The following is a 17675-nucleotide window of genomic DNA, read 5'->3' as shown; positions in this document are numbered from 1 at the left end:
TTTGACAAGGTGTTTGTCAAAGAAATATTTAAAACACCACTAACCCTACAGCTGAGCTGATCACTGCCTCACCAGAGTTAATGGATTGGAAATGCTGGAGCATGGGGCCCAGCATTTCAGATGCTTCCCATACATGGCCAGATTTGGGGAACACACCTACAGGAGGGTGAAATTTAATTGCTGTGCTATTTTAGTAATTGTTCTGCATAATTAGTACCTATATTATTCAATATCTCCATGTATTTAAAAAATTGGGATTTAAGCTCTAAATAGTCAATCTCATATGACATTGTCTACATTACTAATTGTCTGCATTACTGATTTAACCAAACCCTCAACAATTTTTTTCAAATGGATATGTACAATTCCATTTTAGAGGGAACACTTAATAACTATATATTTGGTAAGCAGAATTGTACCTTAGCTCTTGAGAGCTACCTGGTAACTAATACCTAAACTTTACCACTCTATTCCTAGTGCTTAGCAGAAAGTCCAGAGACATATGTATTTACTGAATGAGTAAATAATTATTGACTTTATACGACCCTATATCAAATTCCTAAAATTCTTAACTCAAATTTCAAATATAAACTATTAATACCTAATTTGAAAAGTCTAATAGAAATTCACACTCTCCTATTTGGTATTATTTTTCACACAAAATAAAAATTAAAAGTTCAGATTTATTTTGCAGATTATATGTCAATTAAAATAGGCTCATATGCATAAACTGTTAAGACTAAAAACCAAACTTGTGAAGGACACTAAAAAAAATTAATAATTTTTTTCTACTAAGTTTTTAAATCTATCAAGTCAAAGTGAAATAATCCAAAATAAAATTTTCAAAAATCTCTTTAATAGAAGGGCTGGAAGGAAAAAAGAAAGAAAATTGAAAATATCAGAAGATGAATTTGAAACACTTGCCTAAATACATGTTGTCTCAAACACTGCTTTCCAAACTGTGGTCAAGAAGTATTTAAATTTTTTTTTTTTTTAATTTGTTGAAAAGCTATGCTTTTGTAAAACAAACACCAACTGTGAATGTGCATGTAAATGCTGCAACAATGTCAAGTGCAATTCAAGTTTCTATATTCAGTCTTGATTTCTGTACTTATCTTATCTCAGATAATTTAGCACACAGAAACTCTTTACAGCCATAATTTGAGCAACACTAGCCTAGCACACAAGTTGAGACTTCTAATACTACTACTCGACTTATTCTATCACTGTGGGTTTGTCAGCGGAACGTGAGGATGTTACAGAGGATCTCAACCCAAGCCTCATACCCCCTCAAACTCTGGATTCAATATGAAACCATGTAACTCTAGCTACATACAATGGGGATACAGGCATTGGGTAAATAACACTCATTCCAAATGGGAGAAATTGGCTAAAATTAAGGGGTTACAGGCCCCATGCAAATCCAAAATCCAAAAAGGCCATCATTAAACCTTAAATTTCCAAAATGATCTCCTTTGACTTCATGTCTCACATCCAGGTCACACTGATGCAAGAGGTGGGTTCCAATGGTCTTGACAGCTCTGCCCCTGTGGCTCTGCAGGGTACAGACCCCTCCTGGTTGCTTTCATGGGTTGGCATTGAGTGTCTGCAGCTTGTCCAGGCACATGGTGCAAGCTGTCAGTGGATCTACCATTCTGGGGTCTGGAGGATGGTGGCCCTCTTCTCACAGCTCTACTAGGTAGTGTTCCAGTGGGGACTCTGTGTGGGGGCTCTGATTCCATATTTCCCTCCACACTGCCCTAGTAGAGATTCTCCACAAGGCTTCCACCCCTGCAGCAAACTTTTGCATGGACATCCAGGCATTTCCAAACACCCTCTGAAATCTAGGTGAAGCTTCCCAAACCTCAATTCTTGACTTTTGAGTATATGCAGACCCAACACCACACGTAAGCTGCCAAGGCTTGGGGCTTGCACCCTCTGAAGCAATGGCCTGAGCTCTACGTTGGCCCCTTTTAGCCATGGCTGGGACACAGGGCACCAAGTCCAGAGACTGCACAAAGCAGCAAGACTCTGGACCTGGCCCTCAAAAACATTTTTTTCTCCTAGGCCTCTGGGACTGTGATGGAAGGGACTGCTGTGAAGGTTTCTGCCATGCCCCGGAGGCATTTACCCCATTGTCTTGTTGATTAACATTCAGCTCCTCGTTACTTATGCAAATTTCTGCAACAGGCTTGAATTTCTTCCCAGAAAATATGCTTTTCTTTTCTAGTGCATCATCAGGCTGCAAAGTTTCCGAACTTTTATGCTCTGCTTCCTCTTGAACACTTTGCCACTTAGAAATTTCTTCCACCAGATACCCCAAATAATTTCTCTCAAGTTCAAAGTTCCAAAGATTTCTAGGATAGGGGCAAAAAGCCACCAGTCTCTTTGCTAAAGCACAGTAAGACTCACCATAGATCCAGTTTCCAACAAGTGCCTCAGCTCCATCTGAGACCACCTCAGTGTGGACTTCATTGTCTGTATCATTATCAGTATTTTGGTCAAACCCATTCAGCAAGTCTCCAGGAAGTTCGAAACTTTCCCATATATTTCAGTCTTCTGAGTCCTTCAAGTATCTAGGAAGTTGCAAACTCTCCCACAATTCTGTCTTCTTCTGAGCCCTCCAAACTGTTCCAACTTCTGTGTGTTACCCAGTTCCATAGTCACTTCCACATTTTTGGATATCTTTTCAGCAGCGCCCCACTTCTGGTGCCAATTTACTGTATTAGTTAGTTCTTATGCTGCTAATAAAGACATATCTGAGACTAAGTAATTTACAAAGAAAAGAGGTTTAATTGATTCGCAGTTCAGCATGGCTGGGGAGGCCTCAGGGAACTTACCATCATGGTGGAAGGAGCAGCAAATATGTCCTTCTTCGCATGGCAGAGAGCCGAGCAAAGAGGGAAGCCTCTTATAAAACTATCAGATCTCGTGAGAACTTACTCACTATCAAAGAATAGCAGGGGGAAGCCACCCTCATGATTCAATTACCTCCCACCAGATCCCTCCCACTACACATGGGGATTAAGGGAACTACAACTCAAGATGAGATGCGGGTAAGGACACAGTCAAACTATACCAGTATTAAATTGACAAAATAAAACAAAAATCATCCTATACTGATCAGGTTATTTATGAAATTGGTATATTTTATACTCACTTCTTTAAAGTATACACAGATACTACTGAAAAGCAATACAGCAATTTGTCAAAAGCCATAGAAAACCTCTTTCCTTCAAAATTTCACCATGGGAAATTCATTATAATGAAATAATTCAACAAAAGAGTCTCACTACTGTATTATCTATGACATCAAAAAAGAAAGCATACTCACTCCTATATTTTTATTTACTATATAAAAAACCTGACTATAAAAATCAATATACGTAATTGATACCTGTATCTCACCAAATACATGTTATACGCCAATATGCATTTTCCCTTGTGAATCCACCAATTTGTCTTTTTTTTTGTTTTTGAGACTCACTCTGTCACCGAGGCTGGAGTGCAATGGTGCCATCTTGGCTCACTGCAACCTCTGCCTCCAGGGTTCAAGCAATTCTCCTGCCTCAGCCTCCTGTGTAGCTGGGATTACAGGTACATGCCACCATGCCTGGCTAATTTCTATATTTTTAGTAGAGATGGGGTTTCACCATACTGGCCAGGCTGGTCACGAACTCCTGACCTCGTGATCTACCCATCTAGGCCTCCCAAAGTGCAGGGATTACAGGCATGAGGCACCATGCCTGGCCTTGTTTTTCTTTCTTTTAATGTCCCTAAATCCTGGTTTGTGTTTGAAATGATGCTAATAAGGTATTCTCACAAATTAATCCTTCCTACAATATATCTCCTGGCCTTCCTGTTATCATTCTCATCAATCATTCTGTGGCCCCAAACTATCAAACCAAACTATCTTAGCCTCAGGGGGTATTACGCTGGCTTTCTTTTTGTATGAGTGTGTCTGTTCAGAATCTCCTAGTCCTCTTTTCTACTTGTTTATTTTAATGTGTTTCAAGATAAAATACCAGTGTTGGGAGTTTTGACTCTAAAGGGTTCGGAGCTGGCAGGAAACCATTCTGTAGGTGCTCACAGTAGGCATATAACAGTAGGCTTCGTTATATATGTAATATCAATTTAAATTCAACAGTGATGAATTAAAAAACAAATATAGGGAAGAGCTTAAAAATAAAGGGGTAAGGATTTTAGAACTTCAAATTGAGTCATGGATAAGCTCAATCTTGGGCATATACTCACACAGCTACTAAAAGAGGTGTTCTAATGTCAAAAGGCAGAGTTATCAATCTAGTAGATGTAATTTCCTGAATATGGGATTATAACACAAAGCTATAATAGTCACCTTTCCCCAGAAAAGTGATTAAAAATACAGCAGTAGCAGGTCTGAAGTCACAAGAACAAAAAGTAGTGTGGTAATCTCACCATGTGAGCTGGCTTGATTGCTCCCTGTATTTGACTACTTACTACAGGTAGAATTATCCATTAGTTTATTATACAGTGTAGGGAGAAGACATCAGAATTGTGCTAAGCAAATGTAAGTCAAAATGTTATCTTAGCACCGAGTGTGGTGGCTCACACCCTGTAATCCCAGCACTGTGGGAGGATGAGGCAGGCAGATCGATCATGAGGTCAGGAGATCAAGACCATCCCGGCTAACATGGTGAAACCCAGTCTCTACAAAAAATACAAAAAATTAGCTGGGCGAGGTGGGGGGCACCTGTAATCCTAGCTACTCGGGAGGCTGAGGCAGGAGAATGGCATGAACCCAGGAGACGGAGCTTGCAGTGAGCCGAGATCGTGCCACTGCACTCCAGCTTGGGCGACAGAGCGAGACTCCGTCTCAAAAAAAAAAAAAACAAAAAAACAAAAAAACAAAAAAACAAAAGTTATCTTAAAAACAAGAAAGTGAATGGCAATTTATCATAGTTCGGTGAGAGATTTGGGGATTAAGAATGAGAGAAAATATTCTAGTTTTGAGAGAATAAAGATTATATAGACAAATCTGGGGTGGGTTGTAGAATGACTATTTCTGAAGACAATGATGAAGTAAAACTCAACGATTTAAGGTTAACACTTTTTGACTGACATACCAAAAGTAACATGAAAAAGGGTAAGGTTAACTGATGAGGCACTTCAAATTGTAAAAGTCTATAGACTCAAAGAGATCTTCACTCATTAGATGAAATTACATACAAATATGCCTGTGGACTTTTTCTTAACAGATGTAAGACCAAGTGCCAAGATCACAAAGGGAACACGGGAGTGCAGATATTGCTTCAACATACTGATTTCATTTCCTTCAGATATGTATCAAGTAATGAGATTGCTGGATCATATGGTAATTCTATTTTTAATTTTTTGGGGAACCGCCTATGATTTTCCATAATGGCTGCACTAATTTACATTCCATCAACTATATGTAAGGGTTACCTTTTCTTCACATACTAACACTTTCATCTTTTGTCTTCTTTGATAACTGCCATTCTAACCAGAGTGAGAATTGTGGTATTATTTGTATTTCCCTGATGTTCAGTGACGTCAAACATTTTTTCATATGCCTGGTTGGTTGTTCATATTTCTTCTTTTGGGGAATGTCTATTAAAGGTTTTCTGCCCATATTTTAATCAGATCTTTTTTTTGCTTTTGGCTATTGAACTGAGTTCTTTATATATTCTGTATATTAATCTTTAGTTAGATGTACAGTTTACAAATATTTTCTCCCATTCTGTAGACGGTCTCCTCACTTGGTTGACTGTTTCCTTTGCTCTGAAGAATCTTTTTAATTGGATGTAATTCCATTTTTCTATTTTGGCTTTTGTTGCCTACACTTTTGAGGTTCTACCCAAGAAAATGTTTGCCCAGTCCCATATCATGAAGCATTTCCCATGTATTCTTCCAGTAGTTTCATACTTTCAGGTCTTACATTTAAGTTGTTAACACATTTTTTAGCAGATTTTTGTATATAGTGAAAGATAGGGGTGTGGTTTTAGTCTTATGCATGTGGATATCCTATTTTCCCAGCAACATTTATTGAAAAGAATGCCCTTCCAAATTTTGTTCTTCGTATCTTTGTTGGAAATCAGCTGGCTATAGATACACAGATTTATTTCTGAGCTCTCTATTCTACTCCATTGGTCTATGCATCTCTTTTCATGCCAATATCATGCTGTTTTGATTACTACAGTTTTGTAGTATATTTTGAAGTCTGGTAATGTGATGTCTTCAGCACTGGGTTTTGTGTTTACTTGTTTGGATAAATACTACTTTCACTATTTAAATTTATTTGCGGTTTCATATATATTTTAGAAAATTTTCTATTTTTGCCAACAATGTCATTGGTTTTTGAAAGGAAATACATGGAATCTGTAGCTCACTTTAGGTAGTATGGACATTTTAACAATATTAATTCTTCCAATCCATGAAAAAGAGGTGTACTTCCATTTGTGCTCTTCAATTTCTTTCCTCAATGTTTTATAGTTTTCAGGGCAGAGATCTTTTACCTCCTTTGTTAAATTCAATCCTAGCTATCTTTTTTTTTCAGTAGCTATTGTAAATGAGATTGTTTTCTTGACTTTTCAGTTAGTTCACTATTAGAATATAGAAATGTTACTGACTATTGTACGTTTTCTATCCTGCAACTTTACTAAATTCATTTATTAGTTTTAAGTTTTTCAGTTGAGTCTTTAGGATTTTCTATACATACAAAATGTCATTCTGTTTGCAGAGACGGATAATTTGACTGTCTCCTTTCCAATCTGGATGTGTTTGTCTTGCTTAATTGCTCTGGATAAGACTTCCAGTACTATGTTGGATAGAACTGGTGAAAGTGCACAAGAAATTCCCTAGGATGAATCTCACTTGATTGTGGTATATGATCTTTTTAATGTACTGTTTAATTCAGTTTGCTAATACTTTGTTAAAAACTTTTGCATCTATGTTCAGCAGAGGAGGTACTGTTGATAGTTTTATTTTCTTGTTGTGTGTTACTGGGTTTTGGTATCAGGGTGATGCTGGCCTCACAGAATGAGTTGGGGTGAATTCTCTTCAATTTTCTAGAATAGTTTCAGGAATTATTATTGGTATGGGAATAATGCTGGTTTCATATAATGAGTTTGGAAGAATTCCCGTCTCTTCAAGTTTTTGAAACAGTTTTAGGTGGACTGATATTCTTCTTTGTATGTTTAGTAAAACTCAGCACTGAAACTGTCCGGGTCTGGGCTTCTCTTTACTGGGAGACTACTTTTATTACTGATTCAATTCCCTCGTTATTGGTCTGTTGAAATTTTCCATTTCTCCCTAAGTCAATCTTGGTAGGCTCTATGTGCCCAGAACTTTATACACTTTTGTTTAGATTACTCAATTTGTTGGCATATAATTATTCATCATAGTCTCTTGTGATTGTTTCTATTGTACTGGTTGTAATACTTCCTTTTTCATCTCTGAATTTATTAATTTGAGTAATCTCTCTTTTTTCTTAATCTTACTAAAGGCTTGATTTTGTTTAACTTTTAAAAAAACAAACTGTTTCATTGACATTTGGTATTTTTATTTAGTCTCTATTTTGTACACACTGTTTTCATTGCTACTTTGTATTTTTATTTAGTCTCTATTTTGTACTGGTTGTAATATTTCCTTTTTCATCTCTGTATTTATTAATTTGAGTCATCTCTCTTTTTTTCTTAATCTTACTAAAGGCTTGATTTTGTTTAACTTTTCAAAAAACTAACTGTTTCATTGATATTTGGTATTTTTATTTAGTCTCTATTTTGTACAAACTGTTTCATTGCTACTTTGTATTTTTATTTAGTCTCTATTTTGTATATTTCTGCTCTGATCATTATTATTTCTTTCTTCCTACCAATTTTGAGTTTGTTCACTTTTTTCTCATTCCTTGAGGTGCAATGTTAGGTTGTCTATTTGAGATTATTCTACTTTTCTGATATTTATTGCCATAAATTTTCCTCTTAAGACTGCTTTTGCTGTATTCCACAGGCCTCAGTATATTGTTTTCCCATTTTGTCTCAAGAATCATTTATTTTCCATTTTCAACATCTTTATTGACTCATTGGCTATTCAGATCATGATGTGTAATGTCCATGTATTTTTATAGTTTCCAAAGTTTCTCTTGTAATTCATTTCTAGTTTTATACCACTGTGGCCAAAAAAGCCACGATCTTTATCTTCTCACATGTGTTAATACTTGCTCTTGGCCTAATATATGATCTCTCCTCAAGAATGTTCCATGCACAGTTGAGAAGAATGTGCATTCTGCAGCTATTGGATGGAATATTCTGTAAATGTAAGTTAGATCCACTTGGTCTACACTGCAATTTAAATCCATTGTTTCTTTGTTGAATTTCTCCCTGGATGATGTGTCTATTGCAGAAAGTAGGGTGTTGAATTCCTCTACTGCTTATGTATTGCAGTTTATCTCTCCTTTTAGATGTAGTAATAATTTGTGTGCTTTAGTGTTCAATGCATATATATTTATAATACTTATATCCTCATGCTAAATTGATGTCTTCATTGTTACATAATGACTTTTTTTGGTCATTTTTTACAGTTTTTGATTTAACGTCTATTTTATCTGATATTTTATAAACCTGATCACTTTCGGTTTCTGTTTGCATGAAATATCTTTTTCCATACTTTCACTTTCAGTCTATGTGTATCTGTACAAGTGACGTGAGTCTATAGTAGGTAGCATACAGTTTTTTTTTTTTTTTCATTCACACTGTCTCTTTTACAATTGGGAAATTTAATCCATTTATATTCAAGGTAATTACTGACAGGTAAAACTTACTCTTGCCATTTCGTTAACTGCTTTCTGGTTTTTCTGTATTCCTTGTTACATTCTTCCTTTCTTGTTGTTTGGCTTTGTGGTTTGGTGGTTTTTCTACGGTACTAAGCTTTGATTCCTTTCTCTTTTTTGTTTGTGCATCTGTTGTGATTTCTTTCTTGATGGTTATCATAAGTGTAACACAAATAATCACGTGGTTGTAACAGAGTATTTTATGCTGCTAAATTGTAACAGAGTATTTTATGCTGCTAAATTATAACAACTTAATTTTAGCTGCATAATAATATTCTAGACTTTTACCCTTCTCTCAACATTTCTCAACCCTTCTCTCAACAAAAATAACATTTTTGTATATATATATCCTTATTTATTGCATGCTCCTTAACAACTACTTGTGGCTGTAGTTATTACTGACTGTTTTGACTTTTAAATTTCATAGGTGAGGTATGAAAGATTTACATAGCATCATCATAGTATTGGAGTATTACAAGTTTGCTTACACATTTATCTCTACCTGTGAGTTTTATAACTTCTCATGTTTTCATGACAGTAATTACCTGCCTTTCACTTCTTGTCATAGGACTCTGCGTAATCATTTCTTGTTAAGTCAATCTAGTGGTGATGAATTATCTCAGCTTTTGCTTGTCTGGGGAAAAGTTTATTTCACATTCATTTCTGAAGGATAGTTTTGCTGAGTATAGTATTCTCAGCTGACAGGTTTTTTTTGCTCTTTCAGCATTTTGAATATATTATCCATTCTCTACTGACCTGCAAGGTTTCTGCTGAGAAATCGGTTGATAATCTAATAAAGATACCCTTACATGTGACAAGACACTTTTCTCTTTCTGCTTTTAGAATTCTCTTTGACTTTTGACAGTTTGATTATAATGTGTCTTGGAGAGGACCTTTTGAATTTAATCTACTTGAAACTCCTAAGCTTCCTGGATCTGAATATACATATCTCTCCCAACTTGAGCAATTTTCAGCTACTATTTCATTAAATATGTTTTCTGTGCCTTTCCTCCATCTCTTCTCTCCCTCTATAAATATTATGTGAATATTTGTATATTTAAATGCAACTCTTCAGTTCCATGGGTTTGCTTCATTCTTTTTATTCTTATTTTTTTTCCACCCTCTGGCTGGATTATTTCAAAAGATCTATCTTCAAATTCAGAAAGTCTTTCTTTTGCTTGATGTAGTCTGTTGCTGAAACTCTCAATTGTATTTTTCATTTAAGTTCTTCAGTTCCAAGATTTCTGTTTGCACTTTTCAAAAATGCTAACTATGTTGCATTTCCTATTTTTTTCTCATTTTGTTGAATTGTTTATCTGTATTCTCTTGTATCTTGCTGAGTTTTGTTTTTAAGAAACCATTATTTTGAATTTCTTTATGGGCATATGGTGAATTTCCTCTTCTTTGGATTCTGTTACTGGAGAATTATTGTGTTCCTCTGGGGATGTCATGCATCCTTGCTTTTTCATATTTGTGTTCCCACACTGAATCTGCACATTTGGTTGAACAGTCACCTATTCCAGTTTTATGGAGTAGCTCTTTAGGGAAAGATTTATTCCTGTATATGGGTCTTATGTTAGTTGGGTAGGGTGTGTGTTGGCTTTGGTTCTGGGTGGAGGCACCATGCAGTCTCCATGCAATTTCTTCAGCTATAAACCATCTCAGCAATGTCTGTGAGTGCCTCAGTGACTTAGGCTATAGACGTCTGTGGCAAGAGTGGTACAGCTTAGCCAGGTTTGGGATTGATTGGCTGATTTTCAGGTTGACTTGGGGGGTGAACCTACTACAGGCAGGTTTGCTGAGCTTTTTTTTCCTACTGAAGGCACAGGTTCATGCCAGTTCAACTGGTTCAGGTGCTGATCTGCCAGGTGAGGGTCTGCTGGGCTGTTTTTCCTGTAAGGAGCAAGGACATGTAGTACTGTAGCCAGCCCAGGGCTGTCTCCCTCATTGTACAGGACCATCTGTTTTTTGGGGGGCAGTATGCTGCATGGGTGTGGGCACCAGAGCCACAACTGTTCCTGGCCACAGGCTCTGAGCAACTGGGATCATGGCATTGTAGTCACCCATGTGAGCACGGTGGAATGACAGTGGAGTCTCAAGAGTGGACAAACAAAGTGGCTACTGGTCCCTGAGCAGAGCACTCAAGCACTGACTCCAATTTCAAGATGGCACCATACTATATAGCAGCTTGGGTTATGGGGTGGTGAGGATACACACATTGTTCATTCTCTGGAGCAGTGCAACTTCATGGAAGTTACTTGAAGCTCTACAAACTGGGCTCCGGGCCTATGAGTACTGTAGAATTCTATCAGAGAAGGACTGCATGTGCCGGCAGTGGTAATGGGGACTGTTGTGGGCCTATGGCTTATGTTTTCTCCAAAAGGGGAAGTGCCTCCCGGCTCAAAGTAGGAGACAGGGCAGCAGGGTCAGGGTGTTTTGCTCCCCCCTATGCTGTCATCCTGGGTTGCCATACTCCACGGGGAACTGGCCACTCCCTTTCTGTACTCCATCACTTTCCTTCAGAGGCTCTAGTCTGTTCTTTTTGGTCCTTTTGTGTGTGTGTGTGTGTGTGTGTGTGTGTCGGGAGGATGGTGATGAACACCAGGCACCTCTAGTCAGCTGTCTTGCTCAAGGATCCAATATTCGCTTTTAGGTTCCATAATAAAGAGATGCTTTTCCCAAAGCTGGTAATTATTTGAATGGTGATCATTTCTGAAGTAAACTAACTCTTCTAATGCTCTGTAGCTCGAAACTCTAGAGTTAATCTGAGTACCTGTTTGAACCCATCCAAAGTTGTTTCTTGTTGAAAATCTGGCCCCACGGACACCTTCTTATATAGTCTACTAGTGAAAAGAAAAGTGTAAAAGTAGAAATGAAAAGAAACTACAGTTTATCAAATACTTATAATGTGACAGATACATATTATTTCATTTAGTCCTTCATGAATAATTTCATAAAGTGGGAATTACTGTCTCTGTTTTACTAAGGTAAGGAAAACAGGTCAGTGAGGTTAGGTAAGTCACCAAAGATAATACAGTTAGTAAGTGGCAGAACTGGGATTTGGACCCAAGTCTAATAATCCAAATGGTCAATTATTTCTACTAAATCAGGGACTTTCAAATATTTTAATCATGACCCATAGGAAGAAGTGCATTTTACTTCATGATCCAGTATACAGACAAATATATGCCACTGAATAAAAGTTTCATGAATCAATACTTACCTTTAAATTATGCAGCGCTATTTCCTATTCTATTTTATAATTTAGAAATTGATGGTCACAACTGGCAAAATTATTTTCACAACCCACTAATGAACCATCATATTTGATATCTAAAAATTTTTTTTTACATCAAAAAGGACTAAAATTTTTTTTAAATCACAGCCTTTCTCTCTCAGATAAATACGATTCTCAATTTAGGAAGGAATACTAGATTCTTCAGTTATAAAATTTGGTTAACCTTGCCACTTGTACACTTGCTTTGTGGAAGCACGATAAGTGAACAACTGCATTTTAGGTGTTTGTCAGAGGTAATCAAACATCTGAAACAACCAGTATGTGTGAGACATATACTAGTGATGTGTGTGAGACATATACTAGTGATGCATGTGAGACAACTGGTATAAAGAGCATGTTACAAGTGCTTTATATATTTATCTAATTTTTGTAACAACTCAATGAGGTAGATAATATTATTATTATTCCCATTTTACAGATAAAGCAACAAGCAGAGAAGGCTTATTTGGTTTGCCTTAGATTACACAATGAGTAAACACCTGAGGTGGGATTCAGACCCAGGTAGTCTGACACCAGAGTTCACACAACACTGTGCTGACTGCCATTCACCACGAGACTTCATACCTGATTCACATTAGTTTCTCAAAGAAACAACTTCAATGGAATTGACTTAACATTTAACTTCCGACTTCTTATTAAGAAAGAACTGGTTCCATGTCTATTAAAATACTTTCTTTCCCTATGCAAGAGAACATCTGGTTTCTCCAGATCTAAGTTTTATTTGCTTTATTTCATCAGAAAATAAAAGCTATGTAACCTCAATTTCATTTTTTTGGTCAGAATTCGCCTTTGCCTCAGAATTAAACTAAGCATTTTTAACAGTTAGCTCTTTATTACTATCTTTTCAATATATCTGCCTATCTTCTTCTTCACATTTAGCACCACCGTGCTTTCATTGAGCTGAATGTTTAATAGGGGTGACATACATTCAATAAATAATTTCATTACTAATGACATGTATAGGGTGTAGAAAGAAAAAGTACTACATGCTTTGAGAGTATATTATTAGAGGACGTAATCTGGCCAATGAGGCTAGAGTATCTTTAAGGTTGCATAGTTTTGCTGAGCCACAAAGGATGATAGGGAATCCACCTCAAATTATTTCTTGGTAAAGAGAAGAAAACGTAGAAGACCCTGAGAATAAAAGGATGGCTTTTTATACAATTTGGTAACTTGCCAACAGGAACTGTACAATACATTCTGTTGGCATCTGCTTATGATACCTGATAGGAACAGAAAAAAGATGAGCGCTGCCCAGCTTAATGAATAGAGGCTGATTCTGCTCTAGGTGGGAATGGGTAGCACAGTTCTCAATTTCGGTTGCATATTGTAACGTGGAAAGCTATTTCAAGGAAAGAGGCCAGGGACTGAGAGAAAAGAAAAATATGTTTAAGTTACTGAATTTCCCATCTTAGGTGACAAAAGAAATTGAGAAAGTAGAGAACACTGTAACAAAATGGTGATCCTATTGATCCACTTAACAGTATAACAATGTCATTCAACGACAAAGGATACCTTCTGAGGAATACATCATTGGACAATTCTGTCATTGTATGAACATCATAGAGTGTAACTTACACAAATCTCGATGATATACTACATATCTAGGCTATATTGTATAGCCTATTACTCCTAGGTTACAAACCTATATAGCATATTACTGCACTAATTATTGTAGGCAACTGTAACACAATGGTATTTGTGTATATAAACACAGAAAAGGTACAGTAAAATACAGTATTATAATTTATTGGGACCGTCATTGTATATATTGTCTACCATTGATCATGACACTGTTAGGCAGTGGATGACTATATTTACAAATGTTTTCAAAAGAGCAGAACACTTTAAATTTTCATTTCTAATTCTATGAAAGAAAAAGTATTACTGCCATCTTGAAGAAACCTGAACTCATAAATATTAACATTTTTTAGGAATAAATACTGGAACAGGTGAAACACAGAGGAAAAAATCTTCCCTGAACTGTTGCCTTTGTTGCCAGTCAATACTTGTTAAAATGCCTAGATAAGAATAGAACCTAGTCACTATTCATTTAAATATTTAGCCAATTCATTTCATTTTGTATTATAATTATAGATTTTTTTTTCTGGTTTTCTTCCTGTTTTTCTTTCTTTGCTACCATGCTTTTCCTATTTTAATTCCTTTGCCATAGGACAAATGTAACAAATAAAAATCAATTGGTGGCAGGGGATTTCCTAAAAAAATGGTTTCTCAATCATTTATAGAGTTTATTATATACCAGGAACTGCTTGAAATGTTTTATATACATTATCATCTCAATTAATCACAACTAATGTCTGATATTTTATCCATCTACGTCATAAGTGAGGAAAATGAACCACAAAGAAGTCAGATAACTGCTACAGGTCACATAATGAAGGATGCAACAGTCAAACAGATGCTACACCTCTTGGAGTTCATTTAATCTATTGTTGGAATTTAGTGTGTCTGTTAGATCTCAACAAAGGCTAACAAGAATGAAGGAAAAGACAACAACATTCTTATATATATATTTTAGCCTGGTACCTTTACTCGAATGAGTTTAATTGAAATAGAAGGGGAGATTAAAAAGTGAGTGGGCCAGTTGTAATAACCAGTGGTTATAAACTGGCATACAAAAAATACACCAGTGTTTCTAAATGTTAGAGTGCATCAGAATTTCCTGTAGGTCTAGTTAAAACACAGATTGCTGGGTCCCGACCCCAGAGTTTCTGATTCAGTAGGTATACGGTGGAATCTGAGAATTTGCATTTCAAACAGGTTCTCAGCTAACGCTGTTGGCCAAGGGACCACAATTTGAGAACCTCTGCACTATACTATATATATTCACTGTCCAACATAGCTGTAGCAAATAAAAGCCATAGTAAATAAAACCACATACTTTTCCTGGGGAGCTAGAACATAAATAAAAGGCTTTCTTTTGGAAGTTAAAGAGATGTGGAATTTTCACAGACATTTTATGTTTTTTTCTTTATTATATTTTTTAATCTAACATTTGACACATACAAAAATATATGTAAAATATATAAATGTTTAAGCAATCTAATTTTCATACCTAATTCATATAGTGACAATCAATATCTTCAAATACAACCAACAAACTCTCAATATTAAACAGTAATTATTTTCATAATTGGCAGATACTCTTATATGAGATTTAATTTCTGAAGAATACATATAACTTTAATATCATATATAGTAAAAATAGTTCAATCTTAAATCTTTTTTCTTCACTGATTATTCCACAATGACCACTAGTGAATAAACACTATTGCTACTAAAGACTGATCTAGAGAAGGTATGAAGTTTAACAGGAAAAATAATTCAAACTTTCCAAGATAATGTGTAAAACTACTAAAGACAAGAGCACAAAAAGTATTTTATCCTAAATTTACCAACTTTACTTCTTTTGTTAAATAAAAAAAAGCATAAAATTTAAGAATGGTGGAGACCATGCTAAAATAGGCCTTCAAAATTAATGATAAAATAGCCTTCCATGCTATTTGAGGAATTATATACAATGAACATTGGCAATGAAGTAAAATCTTACCCAGATCTAGTCGTTTTGAATTCCACCTTGAGGATAGGTTTGCATGGTTCTGGCTTCTTCCCATCCTTTAACTGTTTTCCTAAAATATATTTTCCTGCATTAAATTCTAAAATTCTAATTTACTCTACATTCTTACATTGATAGTTTACAAAATGAAAGTGAAATATAATGAAATCCACCATGAAACACTTTAAAGTGATTTTGAAAGAGGCATTTAATACACGATAAGATATTTTTTAAATGATCAAGCAAAGTTACTCTTTGAAATTTGGTGCTAAAAAGCAAATATAATTAATAACTTAGTAAGAACATTTATGTAACAAAATTCTAGCAGGAGAAATCGACAGTTTTTCCAATGTTCTTAATTGCAGATAAGCAAAATAAAATTTCAACTTGTTAAATGAATTCATTTTAAAATAGCAAGATTTGAGAAAAACAAATCTATATCACATTTTCACCCCAGTGTGACAGGCTGCAATATTAAGCCCTATGCTAATAAAATCATTTATATTTATTCTCAAGTAAATACATCCACTGTAATACCCAAAAGACTGCTAAAATACACCAACCTCTATAAAATGTGTTAGAGACTCATTTTGTCAAAGAATTCTAAATATTTTTTAAAATGTTGATTTCAGTTATCTATTTCTACATATTCACTGCAGAAACTATAGAAAACTAAAAAAAAAAAAAAAGAAAGAAAGAAAATACAGCATTTATTTCCCATATTTCAGAGATTAACCACTGTCTTGGAGTTCATTTAATCTTTTGTTGGAATACAGTGTATCTGTTAGATCTCAACAAAGGCTAACAAGAATGAAGGAAAAGATAACAACATTCTTACATATATATTTTAGCCTGGTACCTTTACTCAAATGAGTTCAATTGAAATAGAAGTGGAGATTAAAAAGTGAGTGGGCCAGTTGTAATAACCAGTGGTTATAAACTGGCATACAAAAAATACTCTAAATGTTAGAGTGCATCAGAATTTCTGTCCACATTATTACATTTCTTCTGACAAATCACCTAACTTGGGAATGGTCTGAGGAATTCCTGACACTCACCCCTAACCCAACACCTCTTACCTCTTTCACAGCTTTATTTTTTCTCCATAGCACTTGTCACATTCTAGTATTCTTTATATTTAACTTCTTTGTTTACTGTTTGCCTAACTGGCATGTATGTAAATTCTAGGCAAGTAAATTTTTTTTTCTTTTTTTGAGACAGGGTCTCACTCCTGCAGCCCAGGTTGGAGTACGGTGGCATGATCATGGCTCACCACAGCCTCAACTTCCTGGGCTTAAGTGAGCCTCCCATCACAGCTTCTCAAGTAATTGGACCACAGGTGCATACCACCATGTCTGGATACATTGCTTTAAATTTTTTGTAGAGATGACAGATGGGGTTTTACCATGTTACCCAGGCTAGTCTCCAACTCTGGGCTCAAGGGATCTGCCTGCCTCCGTCTCCTGAAGTGCTGGGATTACAGGCATGAGTCACCGCACGTGGCCAGGAAAGTGAACTTTTTTAGTGTATTTGTTTTCCGTTGTGGTATCCCGGTGACAAACATTGTTTGGCATATAGTATATCTGGGTAAAGTTGTATTCCAGAGAGGTTGTGCCAATTCACAGTTCTATCAGCAGCGTAAGACATGTATTTTGCCATACCTTCCCGTAGCAATTTTTTTTCTTTTTGCTGATTGTTAAATAAAAAGGATAACTTATTTTAATCTGATTTGTTTGGATCCCTAACTGGTCATGTATACTTCTTTTAAAAAATAGTTTGCTGTCCTTTATCAATGCTTCTATGTCATCTTCCTTGTATTAGAAAATAAATTTTATATTCCAGGCTTATTAACATTCTGTCAATCATGTATGTTGCAAATATTTTCCCTAGTGAATTCTTACAAATTAAAAAAAATTGTACAGAAGTACACATCTAAATAATCAAGTCTATCAGCCTCAATAAGTTGCAATTTA

The 17675-nt window shown here is 35.6% G+C and overlaps 1 protein-coding gene across 3 annotated transcripts in view; it reads right to left on the bottom strand.

The window, feature by feature from the left end:
* LOC105488989 (syntaxin binding protein 5) overlaps positions 1-17675 on the bottom strand; it is a 196167-nt gene that overhangs the window by 87855 nt on the left and 90637 nt on the right. For all 3 annotated transcript variants that reach the window (XR_011623431.1, XM_011753536.3, XM_011753538.3), the window contains exon 9: positions 15697-15775. Coding sequence is in view for 2 of the 3 variants with exons in the window: in XM_011753536.3 (XP_011751838.1) it covers positions 15697-15775 (79 nt within the window). In the remaining variant the exon portion in view is untranslated. The remainder of the gene's footprint in view (positions 1-15696; positions 15776-17675) is intronic.

Source organism: Macaca nemestrina, chromosome 5 (assembly GCF_043159975.1).
Source record: "Macaca nemestrina isolate mMacNem1 chromosome 5, mMacNem.hap1, whole genome shotgun sequence".
NCBI classification, from domain to species: Eukaryota; Metazoa; Chordata; class Mammalia; order Primates; family Cercopithecidae; genus Macaca; species Macaca nemestrina.
The sequence above is the reverse complement of the archived record's forward strand: the minus strand, read 5'-3'. Positions and strand labels throughout refer to the sequence as shown.